This window comes from Amphiprion ocellaris, chromosome 5 (genome assembly GCF_022539595.1).
Source record: "Amphiprion ocellaris isolate individual 3 ecotype Okinawa chromosome 5, ASM2253959v1, whole genome shotgun sequence".
NCBI lineage: Eukaryota > Metazoa > Chordata > Actinopteri > Pomacentridae > Amphiprion > Amphiprion ocellaris.
Window position 1 is genome coordinate 20,888,114 of NC_072770.1, and position 26,311 is coordinate 20,914,424.

The 26,311-nt window shown below is 41.0% G+C and overlaps 2 protein-coding genes across 2 annotated transcripts in view; one reads left to right on the top strand and one right to left on the bottom strand.

The window, feature by feature from the left end:
- LOC111577865 (protein unc-119 homolog B-like) lies at window positions 1-18,126 on the bottom strand. Its single transcript, XM_023284348.3, has 6 exons — window positions 17,878-18,126; window positions 4,098-4,378; window positions 3,170-3,283; window positions 2,816-2,915; window positions 2,435-2,607; window positions 1-629 (listed from the first exon to the last, which is right to left on the bottom strand). The coding sequence occupies exons 2-6, from the start codon at window positions 4,330-4,332 to the stop codon at window positions 517-519; spliced, it is 735 nt and encodes a 244-aa protein (XP_023140116.2). The 5' UTR covers window positions 4,333-4,378; window positions 17,878-18,126; the 3' UTR covers window positions 1-516.
- The window catches only part of LOC111577862 (golgin subfamily A member 6-like protein 24), a 20,763-nt gene continuing 2,333 nt past the window's right edge, over window positions 7,882-26,311 (top strand). The window contains exons 1-9 of the mRNA XM_023284343.3: window positions 7,882-8,057; window positions 9,701-10,939; window positions 12,252-14,601; window positions 23,930-24,042; window positions 24,650-24,722; window positions 24,931-25,075; window positions 25,617-25,753; window positions 25,848-26,035; window positions 26,131-26,210. Coding sequence (XP_023140111.2) covers window positions 9,711-10,939; window positions 12,252-14,601; window positions 23,930-24,042; window positions 24,650-24,722; window positions 24,931-25,075; window positions 25,617-25,753; window positions 25,848-26,035; window positions 26,131-26,206 — 4,311 coding nt within the window. The 5' untranslated portion in view covers window positions 7,882-8,057; window positions 9,701-9,710 and the 3' untranslated portion in view covers window positions 26,207-26,210. The remainder of the gene's footprint in view (window positions 8,058-9,700; window positions 10,940-12,251; window positions 14,602-23,929; window positions 24,043-24,649; window positions 24,723-24,930; window positions 25,076-25,616; window positions 25,754-25,847; window positions 26,036-26,130; window positions 26,211-26,311) is intronic.

The window sequence follows — 26,311 nt, forward strand, 5'->3', positions numbered from 1 at the left end:
TGTGTGTGTGTGTGTGTGTGTGTGTGTGTGTGTGTGTGTGTGTGTGTGTGTGTGTGTGTGTGCAAATGTATGTGTGCGTGTGTGTGTGTTGAATGGGTGGTAGGACACTGCAAAGAGGAGACTAACCATCTATCTGACAGCCATTTGGTCTGTTTGAGACACATGTTCCATGGCTACTAGTTATGAGCCCGCTTTTGGTATTAAAGAGATCTATCAACAAATAAAAACAAGAAAAATTAACTGATTTCAAACCTCTTTCCAACAGCAGCTTCCTATTTGTATGTCAGCGACCGATATAAACCTACATCAATATAAAATAAATCACCTGAAAATGATTGCAATTAATGGCAATTCATCCTTATAAACATAAGAGGCAACTCATCTGTGACTGTAGTTGTGTGTGCGTGCATGAGTGTTTGAGCTGTAAGCATGTGTGTACATGTAGAGCAATAAGTGAGAGAATACATGAGTGTATGCACATGTCTGTGTGTGTGTTTGTATGTGAGCAGGCTGATATCACTGTCCTCCGTTATAAGCATAGTCTGCCTTGTTGTGCATGACCAGTCTGTTCTCCACGAAGTAGAAGCTGTCTGACCGGGTCTCATAAGGACACTCCACCATCTGACGGACTGCAAAACACACAATACAAGCATGTCAGTGGCCCAGCAAAGGCTACCTAACATGCATGCAATTACAATGGTATAGAATTGTATAGAAACTAAAAAAACAACTTTAAAAATTGGGTCAGTACTGATTAAGCAATTGAAATGTCCTAATGTTTATGAAGCTCTGTTGCTCACTAGGAAGAACTCGCAACATGATATGACAGCACAACTAGTCATGTGAGCCAGGCAACTGACAAGTAACTTAATGTATTATTTTGTAAACAACACAAATGGTTCAGATTTTTCTAGTCTGTCTTAATACAGTACTGAAATGTGCATTATGTACAGTGACATATGCAGAAGATTTGTCTAAGTTAGCCCGAGTAGCCAAATTAAATTCGGTGACTTCCAAAGTTTGGGTCTTTTTTCCCCAAAATTCTCTCATTTTGTTTCATGAGCCACAGCAGAGCAGTACTGGGTAGTAATCACATGTAGATTTGTTGGTTGGACAAAACCCTGGCAAGAAACTTCCACAGACTGTCAGGGTTTAGATAATCACTTGATTTGGCTAATTCAAACCACTGAAGCCTCATATTAGCTTTGGCAGAACTTTAGACTACTTCTTTTTTTTTTTTTTTTTTAACACAGACTCAGACTGTAACTAAAGTGCTGATTTAGGTTTTTTTTTTACAGTGCTGTTGTACTAGAAAGACCACTGTGGAGATTTGGAAGAATTGCAAGTATTGTAGGTATAGTAATAAAACAGGCTTGAAAATCTAAACTTATTCTTTTAAAAATTACAGAAGCCCCATGAAATTTATTTTTTATCATTAATATGTACATTTATGTTGTAATATATTCTAAAACATAATCAGATCCTCTACTATATGATGGCAACCAGTGGTTTAAGTATTGGCTGTTTCATCTACATTATGACACACTGTCTCATAAATTAGGGTCTATAAATGCATAAATGGATAAAATTGTCCAATTAATAACATCCAGTGTCAGGTTGAACATAGTCTCAGCAGACCCATCTCTATGGTCTGGCTGCATCTCATTGTTCTGCAATAGTGGAAGACATGCTCTGGCTTATTTGTGTTTCTTTACACAATCGTCTTGGGCAGGGCTAAGAACAGGATGCATTCAAAACAGTGTCACAGGAATGACTGTCAACATTTGCGAACAGTGAGGTAAGCACTGCCATTAAAACGGATAATTTTCAGGGGAAAAAACTAGCAGGGCTTTTTTATTGCACAATCCAAACCTTCACCAATACTTGGAGGTTGTTGTTTCCTTTAGTGAAGGTGATTTTAAAAACAGTAAAATGTAGATAGCGGAAGAGAAGGAGAAAGCATGTGAAATGCACCACCACAGGCTGGCTTAAACCTGCAGTCTACATCTGGTGACTCGGACTATGTTGAACAAAGCTGCATGTGGCTGGTGTAAGAGATGAAAGATTCTGTCAGTGATGTGGGTTGCTGGTACCTTCATCACCCAAAGCCTCCTTCAAAAATGATCATCACACCACATGCTTGATAAATATTTTAGATAATGTTACATTTACTCTACTTTGACACGTGACTCAGAAGGAATCAAAGATGCCCTTTCAGGAAATATCACTGGTAAGAACTGCTGATCTGCTCTTATGGTATGCACAGGGCAAACAAATGTGTCAATCTGAGTGGTTTTTCCCTAGACAAACAACATTTGACAAAAAAAATGTGACAGTCTCATCCAGGCTCCAGTATACCTTGATACACTCGTGACAGGGAGTTTGGGCATTTGTAGGTTCTATAATGGTTTTGGGTTGTGGAAAGATGACTCACCAAGGCTCTCAGACAGCTGAGGAAACTCATAGATATGTTCACAGGTATTTCGGCTGTTTGGGATACAGAAGCCAAAATCAAAGTCAAAGCTCTTCAGCAGGTGATCACGGAAATAGTGCCTCTCGATCATGCGGAAGTTGTTTAGAGGCCGGTTGCCGACCGTGAATTCCACCCTGATTGGACAAAGAAAGGAAAAAGGAGATCAAGGCGTTACAACTGTAGGTCTGGTGTTCATGTGTGACTCTAACATTGCTGCAGTCAGTGCACGGATAAAAATAATCAGTGTGGGTGTGTAGTTGATAAAAGACAATACTGCGTTTGTTTTCATTGTTTGTGCATGGAACAGGTCAGGTGTGTGTTGATGAGGTGTGAGTCACTCACGTAGCTCCCACAGTCCGCAGCCGCAGGAAGGCTGGAGTGAACTGGTAGCGTACAAATCTGCCTGCGCTGGCATCTGCCTCTCTGTTCTCCTCATCATCATCTGACAACAGCAGGTGAAGACGATGAAGACACTTTGCATGATTCACACTGTAGACTATTTTTAATCAAAACAACCAGTGATGGATGTTTCCAAACCAAGCAGCCTGCTTATTTTAAGCCACTAAGATGCAGCTGTCAGCAAAGTCAGGACATTCGTGTTTAAAGGTTTAGCAAACACATACTTCACAGCTGCACTTGTATTACAGGACAAACATAGAAACAAAACATTTCAAGGAGCAGGCTCATGTGCAGTACCTGTATGTGGTGGTTTGGCAATCTCAAATAGGACCGTGTCAGTCTCCAGGTCTCTGATCTTGAAGCGAACAAAGTCGATGTTATAAATATTTTCCTCAGGTTTACAGAGGTACCCTGCAACAATGACAGACATGAGTTAGAAATCATCTTCAAGATTTTGCAGTTAATATGTACACTATTAACCAAACAGACTGCTTTGACAAGACAACGTGCAAAAACGTGGTCCAAACTTTGTGAAAAACTCTGATGTGTTGTAGTTGTATGTTGCTTGTACACACAACTTTGCATACATACATGGTGGTATATAACCATAAAAATACGATAGGGAAAAAACTACTGTATGGGGCTGCAGTATCATGACAGAGCTAAACAGTATATCTCACTATATATGCTGGTTTTAAGAAATAGACTGAAAGCATTGATGATATCTTAAAGAAATGAAGCTTTTCATTTAGTTTGATTTCATTTCATATTTTATATGTTGCCTGAACAGCTGTAAATGTAGGCCATGACACAAATAGGGAATTTAGCATGCTGTGTTTTTCCTGTTATTTAATACAGACCATAAAAAGGCCTGTGTGGTGAGTCCTGGTCTTAGTATCTCAGTGGTGCTCTGAGATTTGTGTCAGTTTGAAGTTAGCTAAAGTCACCATGTCACAAAACTCCTAATACTACACTGCCAGTGCCAAATGAGCTGCTTAAAAACACTGAATGATTAAGAATTCTTTGCGTTGTCAAATATGCAGGCCTATTTTTCTTGTAATTATAACATATATGATATTTAGTACGTCCATTTTCGTGTGACGGTCGGGTTAGCGTGTATAGCTTAGCTGCTCGTTCATTTCTGTGTTTTCAAAGTAAATATACTGAACTCGGTTACATTACGTTAAAGCAGCAAAACAACCAGAAGCTACAGAGAGACTCAAACCTCGAGTAGCTACTCTCAGTCCGAGCACGTCCTCCGGCGTGATGTGTCCGCTCTGTTTCCGCAGGTCGTCCTCCGTCACTGGCCTGCTGTCCACCTGGCTCCTCCGGGACTTGAGCCTCTTCAGAACCCCTCCACCGGGCTTGCGGTCCCGCGGAGGCGCCGCAGTGCCGTGCCCGCCGCCGCCGGACACATTTTCAGCAACAGGCGCGTCGCTGCGGGCTTTGGCTCCGCTCATCGTTCACCCTCCTCGGCTTCCCTCGCGTCTGCCTCTCAGGTAAACGCTGGGAGAAGAAGCAGAAGAACAAGCAGAAGAAGAAAAGGAAGAAGAAGAAGAAGAAGAAGAAGGAGACGAAGATGGCGTCGTGGATGTGGCAGGTGAAGTGTCGGTGAAACGGTCAAGCTCTTGTTTTTGTGAGCACATGCTGTACAGTTGCCATGACAACTCGTTCGGTGAGCCAGAGGAAGGAGTCGCAACGTCCAGCAGGGGGCGACCGAACCAACAGGAACCCTCAGGGAACCTCCAGGGAACGTTACCTGCAGTTCCCTCAAAGGTTCCCGGATGGTTGGCTTTTGTAGAATTGTACAAGGAAGTTGCAGTTTTTTTTTGTAAACAAACAGGAAACTTCCAGTGAATCTTCAGGGAACGTTTCCTATAGGTTCCCTGATGGTTGGCTGTTGTAGAATTTTACAAGAAAGTTGCACTTTGTTGTAAAGAAACAGGAACCTCCAAGGAATGTTCCCTAAAGGTTCTTCAATGGTTGGTTTTCAGAACTTTACACGAAAGTTACTATTTGTTGTAAAGAAACAGGAAACATCAGGGGACCTGCAGGGGATGTTTCCTAAAGGTTCCCTGGTTGTTGGTTTTTGTAGATTTTTTTGCAACAAAAAAATTGCGTCTTGTTTTAAACACACCCCACAAAACTAAAACCTTAAGTGAACGTTCAGGGAATATTCACTAATCGTTGTAAACAAACAGAAACCTTCAGGGAATGTTTCCTGAAGGTTGCCTGATGGTTGGCATTTGTAGACTTTTATAAGAAAGTTGCCATTTGTTGTAAACAAACAGGAACTTCCAGGGAATCTTCAGGGAATATTTCCAAAAGGTTCCCTTGATGATTGGCTTTTGTGGAATTTTACACGAAAGTTAGTTTGTTGTAAACAAACAGGGACCTTCAGGGATTGTTCCCTAAATTAGAATTTTACATGAAATGAAAGTTAGTTTGTTGTAAACAAACAAGAATCTTTAGAGAATGTTCTCTAAAGATTCCCCAATGATTGGCTTTTGTAGAATTGTTTGCAATAAGGAAGTTGCCGTTTGTTTTAAACATACCCCAGAAAACTGAATCCTTCAGTGAGCGTTCAAGGAACTTTCCCTAAAGGTTGTAAAGAAACAGGATTGTTTTGTAGAATTTTTATAATAAAGTTGCAGCTTGTACACAAACAGGAACCTTCAAGGATCATTCCCCAAAAGTTCCCCGATGGTTGGCTTTTGTGAAATTTTACAATTGCAATTTGTTGTAAACACAGCCCAGAAAACAGAAACCTACAGGAACCTACAGGGAAAAGTCACAAAGGAGGACAGAAGAGTAAATATAGTATACTGAATAAGCAGAAAGGAGAAAAGTTGATCTACAAGAGAATAAATATTTGAGAGCAAACTAGAGTGCTTCTGAGTCATACTGCATGAACTATATTTCACTATTTCTTAAACTGTCACCTGGTGCCTGAATTTTTCTTTACATAAATGGCCATAGGCATTGATTAAAAGAGGAATGCATGGGAAAGGTCCCGCTTAATATTTAAAACATGTGCATTTGTCTCCCCAATAAAAACATTAAAGAATGAAAAGTCTAACATTTACTCACTGTGCCAGAATTTCATGTTTTCCTTCATACAAATAAAGACAGTACTACCACAAAGTGATGCAGAAAAGATGAAAATTCTTATATTTCACTCTGAAAAGGCGTATAAAGTAACATCAAATGTAAAATTTCCTTTTTATTTGTTTAATTTGTTGTACTATAGGTTATTAGAGACAAAATACGAATAGATTTTCTTCTGTGGCTAAGAAATACATTTAAGATATATTCTACCTGTGCTGTATGACTTTAACCTCACACACACACATCACACAAGGAAATAAATGACCTAAGAAGTGAAGCTCTGAGGAGCCTTTATTTCTCCAATTTGCTGAAACTTCCCTTGTGTGTTGTTTCCTGCTCTGAGGCAAAGCAAATTAACGTTGTAAAGGACCAGGTGTTATGCAAATGCAGTGATGGGCAGTTCCTGCTGTGAAGAAGCCCCAGGTAGCCCCAGCTCTGTCCATAAAGCAGTGAGAGCTGCATGGATCCTTATTGCTTTTCACTCTCAGTAAAGTGGCTTTTCATCTCAGTCAGAACCTGTTTATCCAGTCCACTGGGCAGCAAACTGCAGTCAAGCCAGACACAATTAGAGGTAACTTCCTGTCCAAATTTCCACAGCTTTGCTTTTCAGTTAAGTTGTGGTGAGTCACTTCAATAGATATATTTTTAAAATCCTCAGCTGTATGTAAGCCTGACAGACAGGCCTAACCTTTCACTGTAGTGCTCACTTTGTATGAACTACTATAAACCAGCACGAGTTTTATTCCTGGACTTTGCACCGTGGAGCTGATTTTCATGTTTGTTACAGTCATTCAGTCACAGTGGCTGAACAGAAGTGGAATACTAAAAAACAAGCAGCGCAAACTTAACAGAGGAGCATTCAAAGAATCAAAGATACATACTTTACTTCCCTTCTAAATTATTAGCAAATTTTGATTGAAGTGACCTCTTGAGAAACTGAGAAACTCTCTGTCCAAGCAAGATTTTTAAATTCATGCTTTAGTTACCTTGAGAGTGAACTGTTTTACATCTCTTACTGACCTATTCAAAATGCTGTTGCTACAATACTGACAAACACCAAGAAGAGAGATCACATGACTCCAATTCTTAGTTACCTGTGCTTGCTTCCTGGTCAGTATAGAATTGAATTTAAGACCTTAATCATTGCCAACAAAAAAGTCTCTGAAAGGTCAGGGACCAAAATATATCAGATATGTGGTTGTTGAAGCCTGGAAGGTCTCTAAGATCTGGTCATTGTGTTGACCAAGTTCCCCTTGAAACTTAGATTTGCCTCAAATTTGTATTAAAAAGCTAAAGACATTTTTTCCCTTGCTGTTTTTAATTATTGTTTTTTTTTTTTTTAAATTAAAGTAGTTTTTTTTATCCTTTTCTGCTGTTTTAGTCAATCAGTTTTAATTATTCTGTGAAACTTGTACTGTTTTGGATTTTTAAAATCTAACTATTTTAATTTTATCCTGCAGTATTAAGTATTTTATATTTTTCAAGTTTAGTTTTCTTCCCTTTGCTTGCAAAATATTTTGAAAAACCACTGTGTAAAAAGTTTTCTACAAATTGCATTAACTACATTTTATTTGCTACTACTATATTGTTGGCAAAAGACATTTTTGCTGCAAAACAGTGAACTAAATACTGCAGTTATCTTGAATATAACTTTTGAACACTTTACAGAATGACTTCAAGCTCAATTTATTTATTTTCGATTAGAATTTATTTAATTTCTGTGTTTTAATTATATCTTTATTTTTATTCATTGGTTGATTTTTGTTTTTTTAAATTGAGTTTTTAGTTTACATACCTCTAACCATAATTTGAAAACTATTTCTGCATGTGTTGCTTTATTTTGACAGGATTAGACGCCTTCCCTTGTGTTTGTTTGCGCGTCTTTAGTCGGGCGGAGGGAGTGTCTGCTGGGCGCAGGAGCAGCCTGACGTCTTGTTGGTGTGAATGACTTAAAAAAACAGTCTGACAACAGCTCAGCAGGCGAGACGATCACGGAAAGCCGTAGAGCACTTTTTCTTTTGGAACTTCTTCCCGCTTCCACCCTCCCTCCACCTGTATGACTGCGTGAAGACGAAAGGTAGAAAAACAAACTTTGTACACATTGATTTCGTGATGATGGGAAATGTGAAGTTTCGCAGCAGGTGCACAATCCGTATTACTGTGTTGTAAGCCTGGATATCCGCATACAATGTCTGCAGTTTGGTTCACACGAAAAGTTACATTCATTTATCCTCCTTTGTCCACTTTCAGAGGCTGGTTCAACGACTGGGAGTTCATTGTTGACGCGTTTGTTAGTAACTTATTAACGAAACGAAATGAAACATACAGATTTAAAAAAAAGTTCATTCAACTGTCTGTCATTTTTATCGCGGTATTTGGTTGTTTGAGACTTAATTAACCAAACTAAGCGCTTGTCTGGCAGCATCACTCAAAGCAGGAGAACTAAATGAGCAAAACCTAAACATCCAAATCGAAAGGCAGCCAGTGTAACGTTAGCCTTGGCAGGGAAACAGGCTCTAAAGACAAACAAAGATAAAGAGAAGCCTGCAAGCAAAGTGCTGCTGCACACACACACACACACACACACACACACACACACACACACACACACACACACACACACAAAAATGATTCTCACTGACTCCTGCCACCCATGAAATCCATTAAACAAGCAATCCTCGTCCATCTGCTGCAGTTTTATCCACAGGACAGTGTTTGTTTCTTAGGAATTTAGAGGATGGAACAAACAGGACACGTCATTTAACCTCACTGGGAAGTGTGCACAGCTTTGATCCCATTGCACAATACCATGCATGCCCAGGGGTGATGTGTGTTTAAGCAATGTAGTAAAATAACAACAACATGCAAAAAAAAAAAAAATTAAAGTAAATGCACATACAGACTGTTGTTTGGAATCAAAGCAGTCCATGCAGACCAGCTGCAGATTGATAACATGACAGTGCTGATGCTGTGAGTGTGGCACAGTATCAATCTGCGGGGCGTGGAGTTACCGGTTTGGGCAAAAGTCTTACAGGCCAAACCAGATACGTGCCGTGTACAATGCCTGTGGTATTCAGTGTAACCGATTAGGAGGCATGACTGTTACTTTTTTTTCACATGGTTTACAAATTTGTATCGCTCATATGACAGTTTCAGGACGGTTGGAGTTTGTTTATACTTCAGTGGTTTCAGTTCAGGGGGAGATCTGGTGAGACTGTCATTTCTGTAGATCGTGTTTCAGGTACATGTGATGACTCATCAGGCCTGTCTCTGACGAAGCCTCCCACCTGCCTGTTTTCAGTCCTATTTGAGCAGTTTTTCCTCCTAAGTGCAGTGTGAAGTGACAGCACTGAAGGGCAGCTCACTTCCACTGTCGATTTTGGTTTTTCTAACTATGTAACCCTTCATATCTGTAAACGTTATCATGCAGACTTATCTGTGTCACATTAATCCACCTAATATCACTTTGAGTAAAGAACTGAGACTAGCAGGAAGACCTTTTGGAGTTACTGTTGTTTACTCAGTATGATTGAGTACTTTCTCTTCACCCTTGCCGTAGTAATGCGCTTTTAAAAAATCTGGACTAACAAGACCTGTCCAGTCTTCCTTGTGACAACGTAACCAACTGGCTTTGCCAGCTGAGAGTGATAATGTTTTACTAATGTATATATGTGTCTTGTATGTAAACAGGTCCTCTTCTTCTCTGCTCTTTTCTTTCAGCGACGCACCTATGGAGGGCACCGTTCAGGCTTCCCAGACTGGAGGCGCCTCAAAACCCAAGCCAGGTCTGGCCCCCAAACCTCGGCTCACTCCCAAGCCCTTCTCTCTGCAGAAGACCACCGCCATTCGCTCCATTCATGCTCCAAAGACAATCCCCGCTGTACCTAAGTCAAAACCAGACCAGACAGGAAAATCAGAGGCCACAGGTGTCCCCAAACCAACTTTGACCAACCCTGCTCGAAAACTGCCTCAACCAGCTTCCACCTCACTCCCCAAACCAAGCTCCGTAAGCGTTCCGACCAAAACTCGACCAAAAACAACCGAAACAAATGAAGCAGGCCTCCATGAAGAGGACACTCAAAAATCTGATCCAGTCTCACAAATAACTCCATCTAAGGAGACTCCCAAATCTGAGCCAATCCAGAAAGGTGATGTCGTCCAAACGAACCATAAAGAATCTCTAGATACTGTAACTAAATCAGCTTCCACCTCAGAACCCGAACCAAGCTCTGTAAGTGTGCCCACCAAAACTCAACCAGAAACAAGCAAAACAAGTGAAGCAGGCCTCCACAAAGATGGTACTCTTGATTCTAGTGCAGAAAAATCAGATCCTGTCCCACAAACCACTCCACCCAAGCAGGCAACCAAATCTCAGCCAGCCCAGAAAGACGACGGCGTCCAAACGAACCACGAAACATCTGCAGATATTGCAACTCGCTCAGAGCAGAAAGATGGAAAAAATAAAGAAGAAACTCAAGTATCTGTTGTCCAGAAGGTTGAGGAGTCAAGCAGCGATGGTTCCTCCGCAGCCAGTCCAACATTTCGAAGGGGCAGCACGAGGAAACGTCTCTCCATGGAGCTTACCTCAAAGTTTGAGTTAGGTGGTCTGTCTCTGCCCCCCCAACCTACTAAAGCCGTCTCTACAACCAACACCAAAGATCAGTCAAAAAAGCCACAACCAGAGTTGAGCAAGGCAACACCAGAGCCGCAAAACAGAGAGAGTGATGGAGCAGAAAAAACAGAGGAATACCATGGAGGAGACAGTATAAAACGCAGAATCAGTCTTCTGTTTGACTCGTCGTCGAGGCCGGAGGTCATGACAAAGAGAGAGGAGCCAGAAATAATAAACGGTACAGGAGGTGTGAAAGAACGAATCAAAAACTGGGCCGCAGAATCAAGTTCTGAGAGCCCAAAGACAGAGAAGAAGCCTCAGGTTGCACCCCGAACTCGCTCCAAGAGGTGAGTTCATCTGTTGTGTTTGGTAACAAGACCAGACATGAATCAAATGAAAGGAGCATTATCTTGCAAGTTTAATGAAGCAAGAGGTTTATTTAAAGTTGTGACACATATTATGATTGGCTATTGTGGGCGACTTTTCCTTATATTCATTTTTGACCAATCTTTTTGGGCCTTTAATGTTATTATTACCAATCCTTTAATGTGAATATGGATTATGTGGTCTTTCCTCTCTTATATATTTTCATGCAGCATGTTAATTTTTTTTCTTAACCGGAGCTGTTATTTGAAAATATAATCATGCATATATTATTTGAACCAAAGCGTATTTAGGATTTCTAGGTTGCATTTGTCATTTGGGACACCATATGTGTAGAAAAGAAGATTCTTGTAATGTTTTGTGTGGCATCTTCCAGTTTCTGTTGTGAAGAGTGCAAGTCTAGAGCTGTTGAGGCAGGAAAGTTTCAAGCATAATCTTCTTTCCTGTCATGTTTGATGTGTCTGGAGAGTACGGGTGTGGTAAATGAACATTGTTGCTTGTTATATCAATACTGTGGCCAGATTTCTGTCCTTAAATAACTGAGGTTAGATAAGAGCACAAACTAGGCCACTGCCAAGTGTGAGTAGATATTAGATGTCCAAGTTGCTGCACGAGTGCACGCATAGACGAATGAAGGATCATTTCACCTATGTTTTTCTGTTGCCCCAATTACAGGTAGTTTGGATGACATTCAGGTATTAAATTGTTAGATTTCTGCTGCTATTCCAACTACTCACAATGTTGACAGTTTAACAGCAATACATCTTTTAGAAAATCAGTGCCTTTGCTGTTTTGGAGAGAGTTTTCACTGTCAATAGTTTTCATTGGAACTACTACTATATGATGATATGTTATGTGCTGGAATATTTTTGGAGACTCCAAGAAGTCATTAATCTGATGAAAAAATATTTTTAGAACATAACTCTTTGTAAAGTTGTAGCTGGTCTGCATTACATTTATGTCACAAAGATATGAAGTGTTACTCGGTGAGGCTTTCAAGGTGCTGCTCAGCTAGTTGTTTCCCCCCCACTTTCAGCCTTTATGCTAAGCTATGTTAGCATAAACTGCAGGCTGTTGCTTTGTATTAGGTCGTGCAAACAGGGTGGTATCCGTCTTCTGATGCAAACTGTCAAACTCTTAACACTCTGTGATCAGATTTGCCTGACTATGTTGAGACATGCCTAAGCACTGCTATTAATCAGTAAACATTTTTTAAAGCAAGCATCATCATTAAACTCTGATTTTCACAATGAATGATTGATATCTCTTCTGCAGCTCTGAGCCTGCAGCTGCTCCAACAGCACAGGAAACCCCCAAAATCCCACCTGAACGTCCTGCAGCAGAGACATCACCTCAGCCTGTGGATCCGATTTCAAAGGTGTCACCTGCTGAACAACCAACAGAGACCCCATTGGAAGTATCGAAAGACACTCTGAGTAAAGATAAATCACTGGAAAGCACAACAGGGACGCCAGAAGAGCAGAACAAATCGCCAGAAGGTGATGTCCAGCCACGCAGTTGTATCCCATCTACAACCAACACTGGCAACAATGAGGGCGACTCAGCAGCAAGTGAAAGCGGTGAACCTGCACTAAAGAGGAACAACGTCAAACGTCGCTCTGTTCGCTTTGGTATCGTGGAGAGAGATGATGGCGGGCCTCCACTCATCCTGGGCTCAGCATCTGAATCCAGTTCAGAAGAAGAAGAAGAGGCTCAGGGGGATGAAATTGATGAGGAAGTCCCCGTTTCAGTGCCTGTCTATAAAAGAGCAGGAATTCTTCAGAGGAAGAATGACGAGATCCAAAAAGAAGAAGAAGAGGAAAGACTGAAACATCTGGAATTTGAGAAAAAGCGACGAGCAGAAGAACATGAGCAGGCAAAGCTTCAGTTAGAAGAAGAGCAGAAACTAGAAGAAGAAGAGAGGGAGAAAGAAAAAGCGAGACAGAGAGAGGAGGAGAAACAAAGAGAGGCGCTGATGCAGGAGGAGATGGAGAGACGGAGAAAGGAGGAGTGGGAGAGAGAACGGCTAGAAGAAGAGGAAAGAGAAAAGAAGAGAATGAGAGAAGAAGAGATGGAAAGGGAAAGGCAGATGGAGGCAATGTTACAGAGACAGAGAGAGGAGGAAAGAGAGAGGGCAAAACAGGAGGAAGACAGACTTAAACAAGAGCAGGAAGAGAGGGAAAAGGAGAGGCTGAAGGAAGAGAAGAGGAAAGAGGAGCGATTGAGGGAGGAAAGAGAAAGACAGAGGCTGAAAGAAGAGGAGGAGAAACTGATTCAAGAAAAAGAAGAGCACAGATTGGAGAGGAAACTGAGCGAGGAGGAAATGAATATAGAGAAACAAAGAGAGGAGGAGTGGGAGAAAGAATGGGTGAAGAAGACGGAGACGTTGAATGGAGATGAAAGAGGCAGGGAGAGAGAGAAAGAGGAGGAGAGGATGAGGGAAAGGCAGAGACAAGAGGAAGAGGACAGAAAACGAAGGGAGCTTGAGAGGAAAATGCAGCAGGAACAAGAGGAAGAGATGGAGAGAATGAGGCAAATGGAAAAACAGAAAGAGGAGGAGAGGATGAGGGAAAGACAGAGACAGGAGGAAGAAGAGAGTAAAAGAAGGGAGCTTGAGAGGAAAATGCAGGAGGAACAAGAGGAAAAAATGGAGAGAATGAGGCAAATGGAAAAACAGAAAGAGGAAGAAAAAGCAAGGGAAAGACAGAAAGAAGAGAGAGAGAAAGAAAGATTAAGAGAGGAGGCGGAGGAAAAGGAGAAGCGATGGAGGCTGGAAGAGGAGGAGAGGATGAGGGAAAGACAGAGACAGGAGGAAGAGGACAGAGAAAGGAGGGAGCTTGAGAGGAAAATGCAGCAGGAACAAGAGGAAGAGATGGAGAGAACGAGGCAAATGGAAAAACAGGAAGAAGAAGAGATGATGAGGGAAAGACAGAGACAGGAGGAAGAAGAGAGAAGAAGAAGAGAGCAGCAGGAACAAGAAGAAGAGATGGAGAGAAGGAGGCAAATGGAAAAAGAAAGAGTAGAGGAGCTGGAGAGTAAGATGCGAGAGGAACTGGAAAGAAAGCAAGCAGATGAACTCAAAGAACAGCTTAGAAAAGAGGAGGAGAGAAAAAGAGAAGAACTTGAGTTGACCAGCAGGGAGCAAGAGTTGGTAGCAAACAAAGAGGAGCAAAGCTTAATCAGTTTTGATGATGATGATTTGGCTCAGAAATCAGAAGCACCACAATCCCCCTCAGCAAAAATCTATGAGCCTTCAGAGAGTGTCCTAGATGTTGTTTATGATGACTTCTCAGTGAAAAAGCCTCAAATCGATGTGGATTTTGATGATTTTTCAGTCAAACCAAGGAAAAGGGCCTTGCAGGCCAAACCAGAAACTACTACCTATAGATGGGCAGCTGATCTTATGGATAAAGAGGAGGAGGAAGAGGAGGAGGGGGAGCTGCTGGTGCCGCTGGATGTCACATCTCAGAAATACAACATATCAGAGCAGGTGGACAAACCAGACAGCCCTGAACCCACACCGGCTCAGGAGGAGGCAGAGGAAGAAGAGGTGGAGGTGGAGAAGGAGAAGCCAGAGGAGGAAGAAGAGGAGACGGAGAGGGAGGAAGAAGAAGACAAGCAGGAGGTAAGAGTCGTGACTTGTATTTGCTATCATACGTAGTTTTCTACTAAGTTTTCTTTTGCGATCGTCACCGTGGTTACATGGACAGGTTAATTGTTCAATTATGCAGAAAGGGTGAGGTTAGGAACAGAGGCAGGAGTGTACATGTAAATGTGGTTATTTCACCGCTGAATCACACCAGCCCGGCAGACACACACCTCACCTGCCCCAACACATTGCCATTCCTGTAGCACAAGGAAAAATATCCTGTCATACTCGCTTCTGCATGATTAAGTTACAGCTTGAGAACTTGTGCTTGTGTGCATGGCACGTGTTCATGTGTACTTTATTACTCACATGGTTCGTATGCAATATAAAAAAGTATGGATTTTGATTTTAGTCATTTCCAGGCTTGGATAAGTATTAAGAAATAACTTTCATCTTTATAAAAAAGTAAAGTTTTAAGCTTCATTTTAAAAGTAACGAGGGTGTTTGCCTCTCAAACTCCTAAATATTATAGCAAGATGTTTATGTCCAGGCTGTTTTCCCTGTTATTTTTTTGGAAAATATAAAATTCAGAATTTCTAACTATATATGAATCATTCAAGCAAAGTGTTTTTCACCTCATTTTGAGCAAACAGCTGTGAAAAGTTCACCTTTGAACTGGACCAAATCTAGACATTGAACAACAAATCATTTGGAATTGCATACATCCATTGCATCACAGATAACCAAATACTGTGTTTTTCTTAACACTTGTTAGTTTCTTTAGAAGCAGTGATGTACTTTTCAGAAAAATAAACTGACAGTCTTTTCTGCAGAAGAAAAAACACACATTTATGGCTGCATTTGTCATCATTTCCATGGATAGCAAATAAACAAGGCTGCACTTTTGAAATGATTTATCACTGAAGTGCTACTAATAATTCTTTGGGCAGAGATGTTGGTGTTACTTGTTGGAGTACTTAGAGATACAATATTCTGGCAACTCTTTGGTAACATAAGTTGAATTTTAAAACCATTAATTTACAAAATAGACATTTTGCCTTTTGTACTTAAATGTCAGAAATGAGCTGGAAAATATACCAAGACATCTGGAAATGAGTCTGAAAAAGTATGGAATTTTGAAAATGGAAAAAGGTATAGGAAACTGTACCCATGTGGTGGCATAAATCTCACATGGTGTCAGAAAGTAGGCACCCAGCTACTTTTTTGGTGACAGAAAACAAGTGGACATAATGCAGTAGTTGTGATTATGATGAGGATGAAGAAAATGAATTTAAGTCAATCTAAATAGCAACGCAAAAGAGGAAGACTTGGTATTACATGTAAAGGAGAGATGGATCATTTCACATTTTCACCTTGAATGCATCATCTCTAACTGCTAATGGTGAGACTTTCCATACTGAAATGTTGCCTCACTAGGGTTTTTGGTTGTGCAATTGCAAAGCCACATCAGCAAGTTTTGCCTAATACGTTTTTGATTTAATGTCGTGTAGTAACTTTGAATTTTCCAACACTGTAGTGAACTACTTGAACAGAAATTAGTCACCTGCAAAGGCTCCGTCAACAGAACTGTTAAATGCAGCATGTGAATGTGATGTATCTGGAGAATGTGGCAGTGTAGCTTTGAGCTTCAGTGAAAGAAGATTGTGATTTGAAAGAGGTTTTGCTAAAATGTTGGAATCAAGGTCTGTGGCTCAGGCATTTTTAGACAGGTTTCTGGTATTATGGCTGGGTCATATGATGATATACCATGAGACTTGACCATCACAGATTTTGTCATATTCTTTCTTTTAACATCTCTTGTACTATTAGTACATTGTAAACAATTTTGCACATCGATAACTGTGACTGGGTGATAGTAAAACAGAATTTTTACATGATGAAGTGTTATGAAGTACTTTGATTTATCAGCTTTCCAGAGGTATAGTTCAGCTTTGTCATTAAAATGTTTATTTACAGTTTAGCAGAGAGTATGAAAAGAAATTTGATACGATTACTGAATCAGCAACAAATCGGCAAGTTGGATTATGCTCACAACAAACTGAACCACAAACCAGCACCATAACAGTTCAGCAAATAACAGGTTATATCTTGTTTGGACAGAGACTGCTGGAAGATGACAGAAGATTCATATTTGGCATGACAGTGGTATTGATCTTCTAATCTAACTTTCAGCATGAAAGCAAGAGAATATTTTCTTTCTGCATCTCTGTCAAAACAATCCTTGTCTGTTTTTTCACCCATTATAAGTGTCTCAGTTGATTTCAAAATAATGTGCCAAATTGAGATTATTTGAAATAAACGGTAAATAATAGTTTATTTTAACGATTTAACAATATACATGCATTGTATAACTTAAAACAAATGGCTAATCATTTTAGGCTGTTTTTATTTTCACCCATCCATAAGTAATTTGCCATCAATATTTGGTTTATTTTAGGTCTGTAAAGCTGGGATGTCAGTAGCTTAGCATGAAGCTGGAGAACCACTGAATGTTGAAGACTCTGAGTATTAATTATCAAAGCAGTGCAGATTATCTCATATAATAAAATACAAGAAACTTAACGTGTATTTTCTGATTGAGAGAATTTGCATTCAGAGACCTGTTGAAGTTCTGAGGCAGTCACCAAACCATGTCTGAACTAACATCTGGGTGGATCCACAAATACATACACAGTGTTGTGTTAATCAGCTGGGCGGGGTGTAATAGTTGGCTGTTTTTAATTTTCAGTCTCCTGAGCTGTGTTAGCCTTAAGGTATGTAATAGGTAGCATGCCAAAGATTGCAGCCTAAAATATAAAATAAACCACTTGTTTGGGCACGCAGCAAGGTTGTTTTTAGTGATATTATGTCTCTGTCTGCTGCATATGTGCTTTAACAAACAAACCACAACACACAAAACCTAGAAATGTACTATGAGGAGGCCCTGTACAGAATTACATGTGTGCTGTAAAGACTATCAGCTTTGTTGCTTTGCTAGTCTCGTCTGTGGGAGCACATCCTCATCTTCTCCGCTGGGTGGCGCTGCTGCTCCTAGAAATCACACTTCCTTATTCGGCACCACAGAAACCATCAAGTTTATCTCATGCAGAGCACCGTACACTCCCATGATAAGATCACATTTACACTAAGCAGCATAGTTTTATGAAGTAAATGTTTCCTTTTCATGTTGGAAGAAAATCAACAGAGTGGCAGAGAGAAGCTTTTCATTTTGACAGGACAGAAGGAAGAAAATATTTACTGAGTAAACACAAGGTCTGCAGCCACCCGTGCACCCTCATTCAGGCTACTGACCTAAAGACAGACAGACGGATGGATGGATCTTCTAGTAAGGAAGACCCTCTTGGTGTTATGTAGTCAGCATGGCCTCATTTGGATCTCCAGCATGTCAGAATGACCATACATGGTGCCCCTATCTGTTCTCATTTTCTCTCTCTGAATCTGTCCAGCCTGTTTTCAGAGAATGAGCCCATCTCCCCCCCCAACACACACTCTTTCCAGCACACATGCACACAAAAGAGGATGGGCTAGTCCACAGACAAGAAAGTTCACATGTCTACTGTTCATTCTTTCAAACCAGTCATCCCAGTTGCTCAAATGCTCTCTCAGCCATCCACTAGCCTTCCTGTTTTCTGTTCCCCCTGCCTCTTTCGCCTCACAAAGACCTGGTTCATTCACCGGCTGCATTTACCTACGGGAAGAGAGCAGTGGAGGGAGGTCCAGAAAGCACCTTGGCCCAGCCTTCCACACCTTCCTTCCTTCCCTCGGGATTTTCCACATCCGAGCACAGACCTCCGCTTTGTTTTGACATGCTTTGAAATCACTCAGGTCGACAGGAGATAAAGGGGTGATCTACCTTCTTGTACTTTGGCATTGGATGTTTGGAGTGGCAGATATTTCCCATGCTGTGTTTTTTTTTCCCCTCTTTTTGTAAACTGGGACGTAGCAAGCAAGCAAACAAGCTTGACTGTGGCAGAACAAGCTTTAGCCAGAGAGAGAAAGAGGCTGCATGAAGAGGTAAATCTTCAAATTTAAACTTCCTCAGTCTTGTCTTGCTTCCAAAGATGCAATGAAGAGGAGTTTTTGATGCAGACTTCTGCCCGTTTAAATGAAAGATAATGCAGTGATGATAAGACCTTTCTTTGGGATGCTGCTGTTTGGGATGTCACATCCATCATAGTTAATGCTGCAGTGGAATAGTGTTGTCACAGTGCAAACACATGGCCGGCCGGACTATTTGCTTCTTTACTGAGAGCAAATAATTGACTGTTCCAGGAAGTTTGTGTGAGCTGAACCATAAAAATATGTCAAAAGAAGAAGGATCTTGCCCAAATGAAAGATGGACTATATCTTGTTCTGTATGACATCAGAAACCTTTCATCTGTGCTGCCTGTAACTTCTGCTGGGCTAAAATGACTACTGAACGGCAGATGACAGACCCAGCTTTCTGACTCACCCACAAAATCCCTTCATCTCTAACAAAGCTGAACCTCAGTTTCTCCAGTGACCCAGTTCCCATGGTGACCCGAGCGTCAGGACGACCAGCTGTGTGAGCTTTTCAACCATGCAGTACTTGGGAGGGAAACTGTCGGCTGCCCAGCTGCAGGTGGCAGGTTGGGTGGGCAGCATGCGACGGTCCTTGCATGGGGCTCTGGAGCTGGTGTGGGGCCCCTCGGAGGAGAAGCAAGACGAGGAAGAGGATGATAAAGAAGAAGAAGAGGAAGAAAGTGGAGGAGGAAGATTTCAGAGAGCCATGTCGCCGCTTCGTAGCTTCGCCAGACGTAGCAGGAGATCCTTGCGTCGCTTCTCCGTGAGGAGACAGCAGACTGTGCAGAGGAGAACCACGGAAACCTGCTCTGTAAGAACAGATATTAGTATATGACAACTAAATACTATGAAATGTTCTACACTCCACATACTCGGGTCAAATCTAATTATTAGACAGGCACTGCATTAACAGTCTGTTTGCATTTATGTGAGGTACAATGATGAATGAACATAGCAGCTTTTGAGGCCTGGGCTCTTCAAAGTAACACCCAACTGAGGCATTTTTAACTTGTTTGCTGCAAAACTCCTTGAATCCCATGTATCTAATTTCCTAGTCCAACACTTCCACATGTGTTAGCAGATAAGCATGCAAATCTAAACAGGGAGTGCAGCTGACAGCCGCAGTTTGTTTCAGGAAGGACGGAGTTATCTGATAAAATTCTCCGAATGTAGTGTTTTATCAGTGTACATGCATGCTCTTTCCCTCTCTGTCTGTGGTGTGTGTCAGAGATAAAACAGAGGACAATAACAAAGTGGAAAACACTTAGGTTTGTTCGACACCTGCTCTGTGTGTCTGTTTGTGTCTCTGCCCCCGAAATGTGCTTCTACTTTATGTTCAAACTACTTGCCGTCTCACTTCATGCGCATCATTTGCATTTTTTCCACGATATTTCATTACGTAAGTGCCCATTACGTCAGAGTATAATCTTTCATTTTACAGAAAATTGTCCAAAAAAATTTGAGCAACACAAAATCTATTATAGTCTTTGTATTTTTGAAATGTGCATTGTGGCTGCAGCTTGAACGTGAGTGTAAATGTGTTGTCTGTGTCTATGCATGTGGGTGTGCAGGAGACTCAAAGGCCAAAAGGGAGGAAAGAACCTGCAGGCTATTTTCACTCTTAATGTAATAATCCATGCTGATTCAGCTGATGCTTTGTTGACAGCTATCCTGCATCAGGGACTCATATAGTCTTGGTTAGTTGTGCTTGTGGCATCCTTAGGATGTTTTCCTCTCCACTTAACTGTAAACAAGCTCTGTAACACATTCCATTGACTGACAAAAATGTGATGCAGGTAAACTGTAATGAAGCAGACTCTGTCTTAACTTGTACGGCACATCCTCCACCTTTACAAGCACATACTGTCTTGGCACACAGAAGTCTAGTTTTCAGCTTATATGGAAGGTATGTCGAGACTGGTATAAAAGTTCTTGGCTTAAATGCTTGCTTATTACCAGTAGAATAAGCAATCTGCAAGTATGCATGCTCCAATAGAGTTTCCACAGTCTATATGAATCTTTGTGCAGGTTTTGATTAAAGCGGCACTAACAGGTATTTTATACTTACAGTCACTAAAAGTTAAAAAGTGCTACTCAAAAACCTTGATTATATCAAAAGCATCCACAACCTTTAGTTCCAGGGACTAATGTCTAGAAACAGAACTGAAGATTCCTTTAGCTATTTGTTGTTTGTGTTTCCAACACAGTCTGAAGTCCTGTCAATATCATGGAAATTAGTCAGCTGATCATAAAGGGATGACTGTTTTACTACATTGTTTTTGCATTTGACAGTGCAAAACAATGTTATCCTCATATTATTAACAAAATATCAAGATAGATCGGCGCCTCCTATTCACACTGGTTCTGGTAGTGCTGTTTTTGCATTGTAGCTCATTGAACAACAACTAAAACATTTTTTTTGCCATAGCAGGCTTGTTTTTAAAATGTTGTAAAATGCAGAGAGAAACACTGTTTTACTCGACCAGTTGGCAAGTCCCATCTTGAATTTTCTTCTGGTTTTATAAAGAACTGTCCCCCAAGCATTTGAGGGGTTGAAACAATCTCCCTGGTGCTTTATTTAAACTGTGGTTCCTACAGTGGAAACACGGATAGAGGAAATAGTTCTCTTCAGCTTTAGAAAATATTTAGCACGTTTAAGCTCATTGTTTTGTTTTTATGCCCACAACAGCACTGTTTTGTTAAATTCTCATTGTATCATCTTTGTTTTGAGCTGCAGCAGGCAGCCGTTTTAGATTAAAAAAAAAACAAAGCCTGCTTGGCCACTATACACAGATACATTTATCAACCACCACATTTAAGCCAATCCAAGTCAGAAGCAGTGCCATCTCTACAGTTCTGACTCATTGAGGCCTGAACTCCACAAGACCTCTGAAGGTGTGCTGTGGTATCAAGCACCAAGATGTTATTTTCAGATTCTTTAAGTCCTGGAAGTTGCGAGGTGGAGCCTCTATGGAGTTATCCAGCAGATCTCAAAGATGCTTGATAGGATTGAAAGCTGGGAATTTTGGAGGCCTAGACAGCACCTTGAACTCTTTGTGTTGTTCTTCAGCTCATTCCTAAATAATTTTTGCTGTGTGGCACAATACATGATCCTAAGACCTCTGTCAGCAGGGATGTGGTTACCATGAAGGAATATGTGTGGTCTGCAAGAATGCTTAGTTAGGTGATACAAATCAACTTAGCATCCACGTAACTGCCAGGATCCAAGAGCATCACACCACCTTTGTTGGCCTGCCTTCTTTCCATAGTGCATCCCTCTGCCATCTCTTCTCCAGGTAAATAATGCATGCTCCATGTCCACATGATGTCAAAGAACATGCGATTCATAAGACCAGGCCACCTTTCTCCATTTCTTTTGTTCTGATCCGGGTGTCTGTCATGCTATTAAGGTTTTGAGCAGTGTGCTGCACTAGCTCCTGTGTGGGATATGACCACACATGGCAGCCTTTCTTTTTTGATATCCACTGCATAACGGGACTCCTACAAGACCTGCTGTTTTGGAGATCCTCTCGCCCGATCATGTAGCAATCAAAATGTTACCCTTGTCAAAGTTACTCACATGCTTCCAACACATCTACTTCAAGAAATGGCTGTTCACCTGCTGCCTAATAAATCCCATCCTTTAACAGGTGCCACTGTAACAAGATTATCAGTGCTATTCACTACACCACATAGGATTTAAATGTTGCTGCTGATGGGCATATTTGTGTCAAGAGTTGGTAGAGACCAAAACAGGGATAAAAGGAAAATGAATATTGGACATATTTGTCAGATTGCGACAAACACAACTCTTAAGCGTGGCTAATTTTGCTCAGTGTTTGCTGAATGTGTGAATAGCTGGCGAACATCTAATATACCTCACATGTTGAAAACCTGTTCTACTGCATTAAAAAGACATATTTTTACTACTTTAAAGCAAATACATTTTCTTTCCAGTGTACTTAAGTGAAGTTGTCAATTTTTTTTGTGGCAGAGTTATGTTTTTATAACACAGACTTGAGATCTGCTTCATGTTACTATGCAAATCATACTGAGATGCACTCGCCTATTGTATCATTAATTGTTGCAAAAATGCACCTTTGCCAAACAGGTAATAATTTGAAAATTAATTTAGTTTCTTTTTGAATTTGCAAGAAGGTGCCACGGTCCTTGAACTTGTTTTATGGCACTTACCCAGGTTGTTTTCTCCTGACTAGATCCTTGCTTGTGTTGTATCTACTCTCAGATGTACGTCACTTTGATAAAAGCATCTGCTAAATGAAATTGTAAAAGTGTAGAAATTGTAGCTATTTCGAATAGTAGAAAATGGATAGGACTAGATTTTAATGATGTGGTGAAAAAACATTAAAAACTATTTGAGCATCACTGGCTACTTCTGTGGTAAAGGTGGCACAGATTCTGGAGAAAAGGCAGTAGAATTGTATCAACTATCTCCATTAGAGCCGACTTTGTTTATTTCTCTACATCTGAACGCAGACTGCGGTTAATGAAAATCACTAGAAGCCTTTTCATTCATGCTGTGATGCTGCCAGATAACAGGAAATGTGCAAATGAAGCTGCTCTGTGAGTCTTGAGTAATAAATGGGCTCATGGCAGATGAGACAATGGCACGAGTGTTTATTTGAGTGTTGTGTTGTATCCAGGTGACAGTATCAGGCAACACAACACTGGGATGTGCCTCTTGATAAAATGTGAAGTGAGCTTAAAGGAATGTTTGTGAGGAAGTTGCACTGTGTGTGTGTGTGTGTGTGTGTGTGTGTGCGTGCGTGCGTGCGTGCGTGCGTGCGTGCGTGTGTGTGTGTGTGCGTGCACCCATGCATTCCAGCATGTGGGCGTGACATCGAGAGTGTGTTTGGTGTGTCTGTGTGTCGGCATATAGGTGTGTGTGCGTGCATGCGCATGTTCCTGGTGTTTATTGAGGACAGCCCAGTCTCTGTGACCGGCTCATTAAAAGACGCATGCTTGGCTGGTCCTTCGTCCTCTCTCCCTCTGTAGTTAGTGATCTTGGCTCAGCACACAGTCCATTTTCTCCCTGTCTCAACTCCACAATATGAAGTTCTAATATGCTGATTTGCAAAGCAAAGACAAACATATCCTTCATGATAAAGCACCTAATCCAAAACAGTATAGGTTTGATTTTGAAACTGGGGTTGAATTTAGCAAATATGTCTGAAAATATAAAAAAAAAAAAAAAAACTTCATTTGATTTTACTCTGTTGCATTCTGTTGCATGTTTTTCCTTTTCTAGTTTAAATGAATTTTTGTGTTCACTTCACAGGTGCAGGTTAACAGTTTCTCCACAATTGATGACAACAAAGACACTGATGCTTTGATAAGCAGTGAACCAGACCCGCAGGATGGAGTCTGTGAACTAACATCTGAAACCGGCAGGTAGGAAAGAGATTGCATTACAGAACAAACCCTGCTGTGACTCTAACATTTGCCTCATCTACTGTAATAGTGGCAGACGGGATTGGGCAGGTTTAAGTGTCATCTTGCCATTCCGATCAAGGAGTGGCTTCACATTGAAGTGATTTGATTAAAACTGTGTACACCTGAAAAATAGAAGCCCTATAGCTATCTGAGACTGAAGTGTTAAAGTAAGTAGCCTGGGGGTGCGAGTTGGCGGGCCAGATTTAGCCATGGTTTCTTAGTATTATCAGTGAGGCATGCTGTGTAACCGATAATAAAACACATGCTTGCAAAACTCTAGTAAATTTCTTTTTCTTATTTCAATTTTTGTTGACCAAATATGTGGTTCAGATGCCAAACTAAATCATCCAACTTAATAAAACATGCAATTTAGAGACATAAATCCTGTAGCAGTATAACTAAGTGCAGCTGCACAGTAAAATGTGCCACTAAGTATTTGCAAAACTTGAGCTCCCTGTGCCCCCTTGTGGTTAACAGAACACAACACAAAAGAATTAACTGAACTAAAAGCTGAACTGAACTCCACCTGTGACATATGATTCTAAGTAACTTTCATTGTATTCAGTTCGGAGCTTGTTCCTGAAGATGCTGATACCACTGATTTGCACAAAGAGCCAGAGTTGGCTCCTTTCCCTGAGGTTGGTGACTTTTTGTTTCTCAACTTTCCTCCTTAATAAAAAAATGACAGTCACTATGTGCTTGTTACTTGCGAATGCAAACTTGCCTGAGAAAACCACTTTTCTTGTATCTGCATTTTAATATTGTGACACTGTGTTAACACACACCGGTAAATACGGTGTATTTGATTTATTGCTTGCTAGATTCAGTTTGTGTGTCTCTGCACAGAGCTCCACTCCTCTCCTTGACACCAGTGCACAGAGATCCAGGGCAGACCTGGGTAAGAGGCGAATCCGATCGCGTCCGTCACGCTCAGTCCACACAGGGATGACACAGATGGAAGGACTCGACTGGAGGGCCCATGACTCCACAGGTTATAACACTGTTTGTAGTGTTCTCTAATCTACCGTTCAAAAGTTTGGGGTTCGCCTAGAAATGTCCATATTTTTGAAAGAAAAGCTTTTTTTTCCAATGAAGATAACATTAAATTAATCAGAAATCCAGTCTAGACATTGTTAATGTGATAAATGACTATTCTAGCTGGAAACAGCTGATTTTTAATGGAATATCTCCATAGGGGTACAGAAGAACATTTCCAGCAACCATCACTCCTGTGTTCTAATGCTACATTGTGTCAGCTAATGGTGTTGAAAGGCTAATTAATGATTAGAAAACCCTTGTTCAATTATGTTAGCACATGAATAAAAGTGTGAGTTTTCATGGAAAACATGGAATTGCGTGGGTGACCCCAAACTTTTGAACGGTAGTGTAAATAAAGAGCTGCTACTCAGTGATTCTTTTCGGTTCGATGAAAAAAAGCCATGTCTTGACCACATGCATCCACTCCTAAAAAAACATCTGACAATGTTGATTTATTGCCTGTTTTGACTGATCTGCCAATTCTGTGTTTTTAGACCCAAAGGAGGCAACTTTGAAAGAAAGGGAGTCTGATTCTGAGGAGGATCAGCCTCCACCAAAGACCGGCAGTTCTCTTCCTCCCGCTTCCCACAGAGTCCCCGTGTTCCCTGGTTTGAGCCCTCCAGGTCTACTTGTAAGCTCTCAGCGCTCAGCCTGCATAACTTTATTGTGGGAAATATAATGCAAATGAGTGTCAGCAAGTGAAATGTACATGCTTTCTATTTAAGGCTTGGCGTAAGAGAAAAACTAGTGAAGGAGCAACTTTACCACATGAAGAAAAGGCCAGAGAGGAGAAAGAAATTCTAAATGAGGAAGCAGCACCATCTCCCTCACAGCTCTCGCGCTCTCCTCGCTCTGCTGCACATCTCGCAGGGGCTGCACGGGTGCTGCCACCCATAGGCGGCAAGGACGGAGGGTAAGAGCAGAGACTGCCCGCAAATATTAACAAAATGGTATAAATGCTGAGACCACACCAACGTTATTGACGTATTGACTCTGTGCGTCATTTAGTGCCGTCTCGTCGCCCGCTTGGCTGAAAGAGTTGAAGTCTAAGAAGCGTATGAGTCAGCATGGTGGTGATTCTTAGTCAGGTGAGTAATTTCATATTATTTAAAAAGCAGAGACACTCATATTATTAGTAAATGTTATATTAAAGCATCTTGCTAGACCGATTTTTTAGGCTGAAATAATG

Coding starts and splice junctions, on each gene's coding strand:
- LOC111577865 (XM_023284348.3), bottom strand. CDS start 4,332: ATGAGCGGAGCCAAAGCCCGCAGCGACGCGCCTGTTGCTGAAAATGTG. Junction 3,284..4,097: donor ACTGAGAGTAGCTACTCGAG/GTTTGAGTCTCT, acceptor TCATTGTTGCAG/GGTACCTCTGTAAACCTGAG. Junction 630..2,434: donor TCAGCTGTCTGAGAGCCTTG/GTGAGTCATCTT, acceptor TGTGTTTTGCAG/TCCGTCAGATGGTGGAGTGT.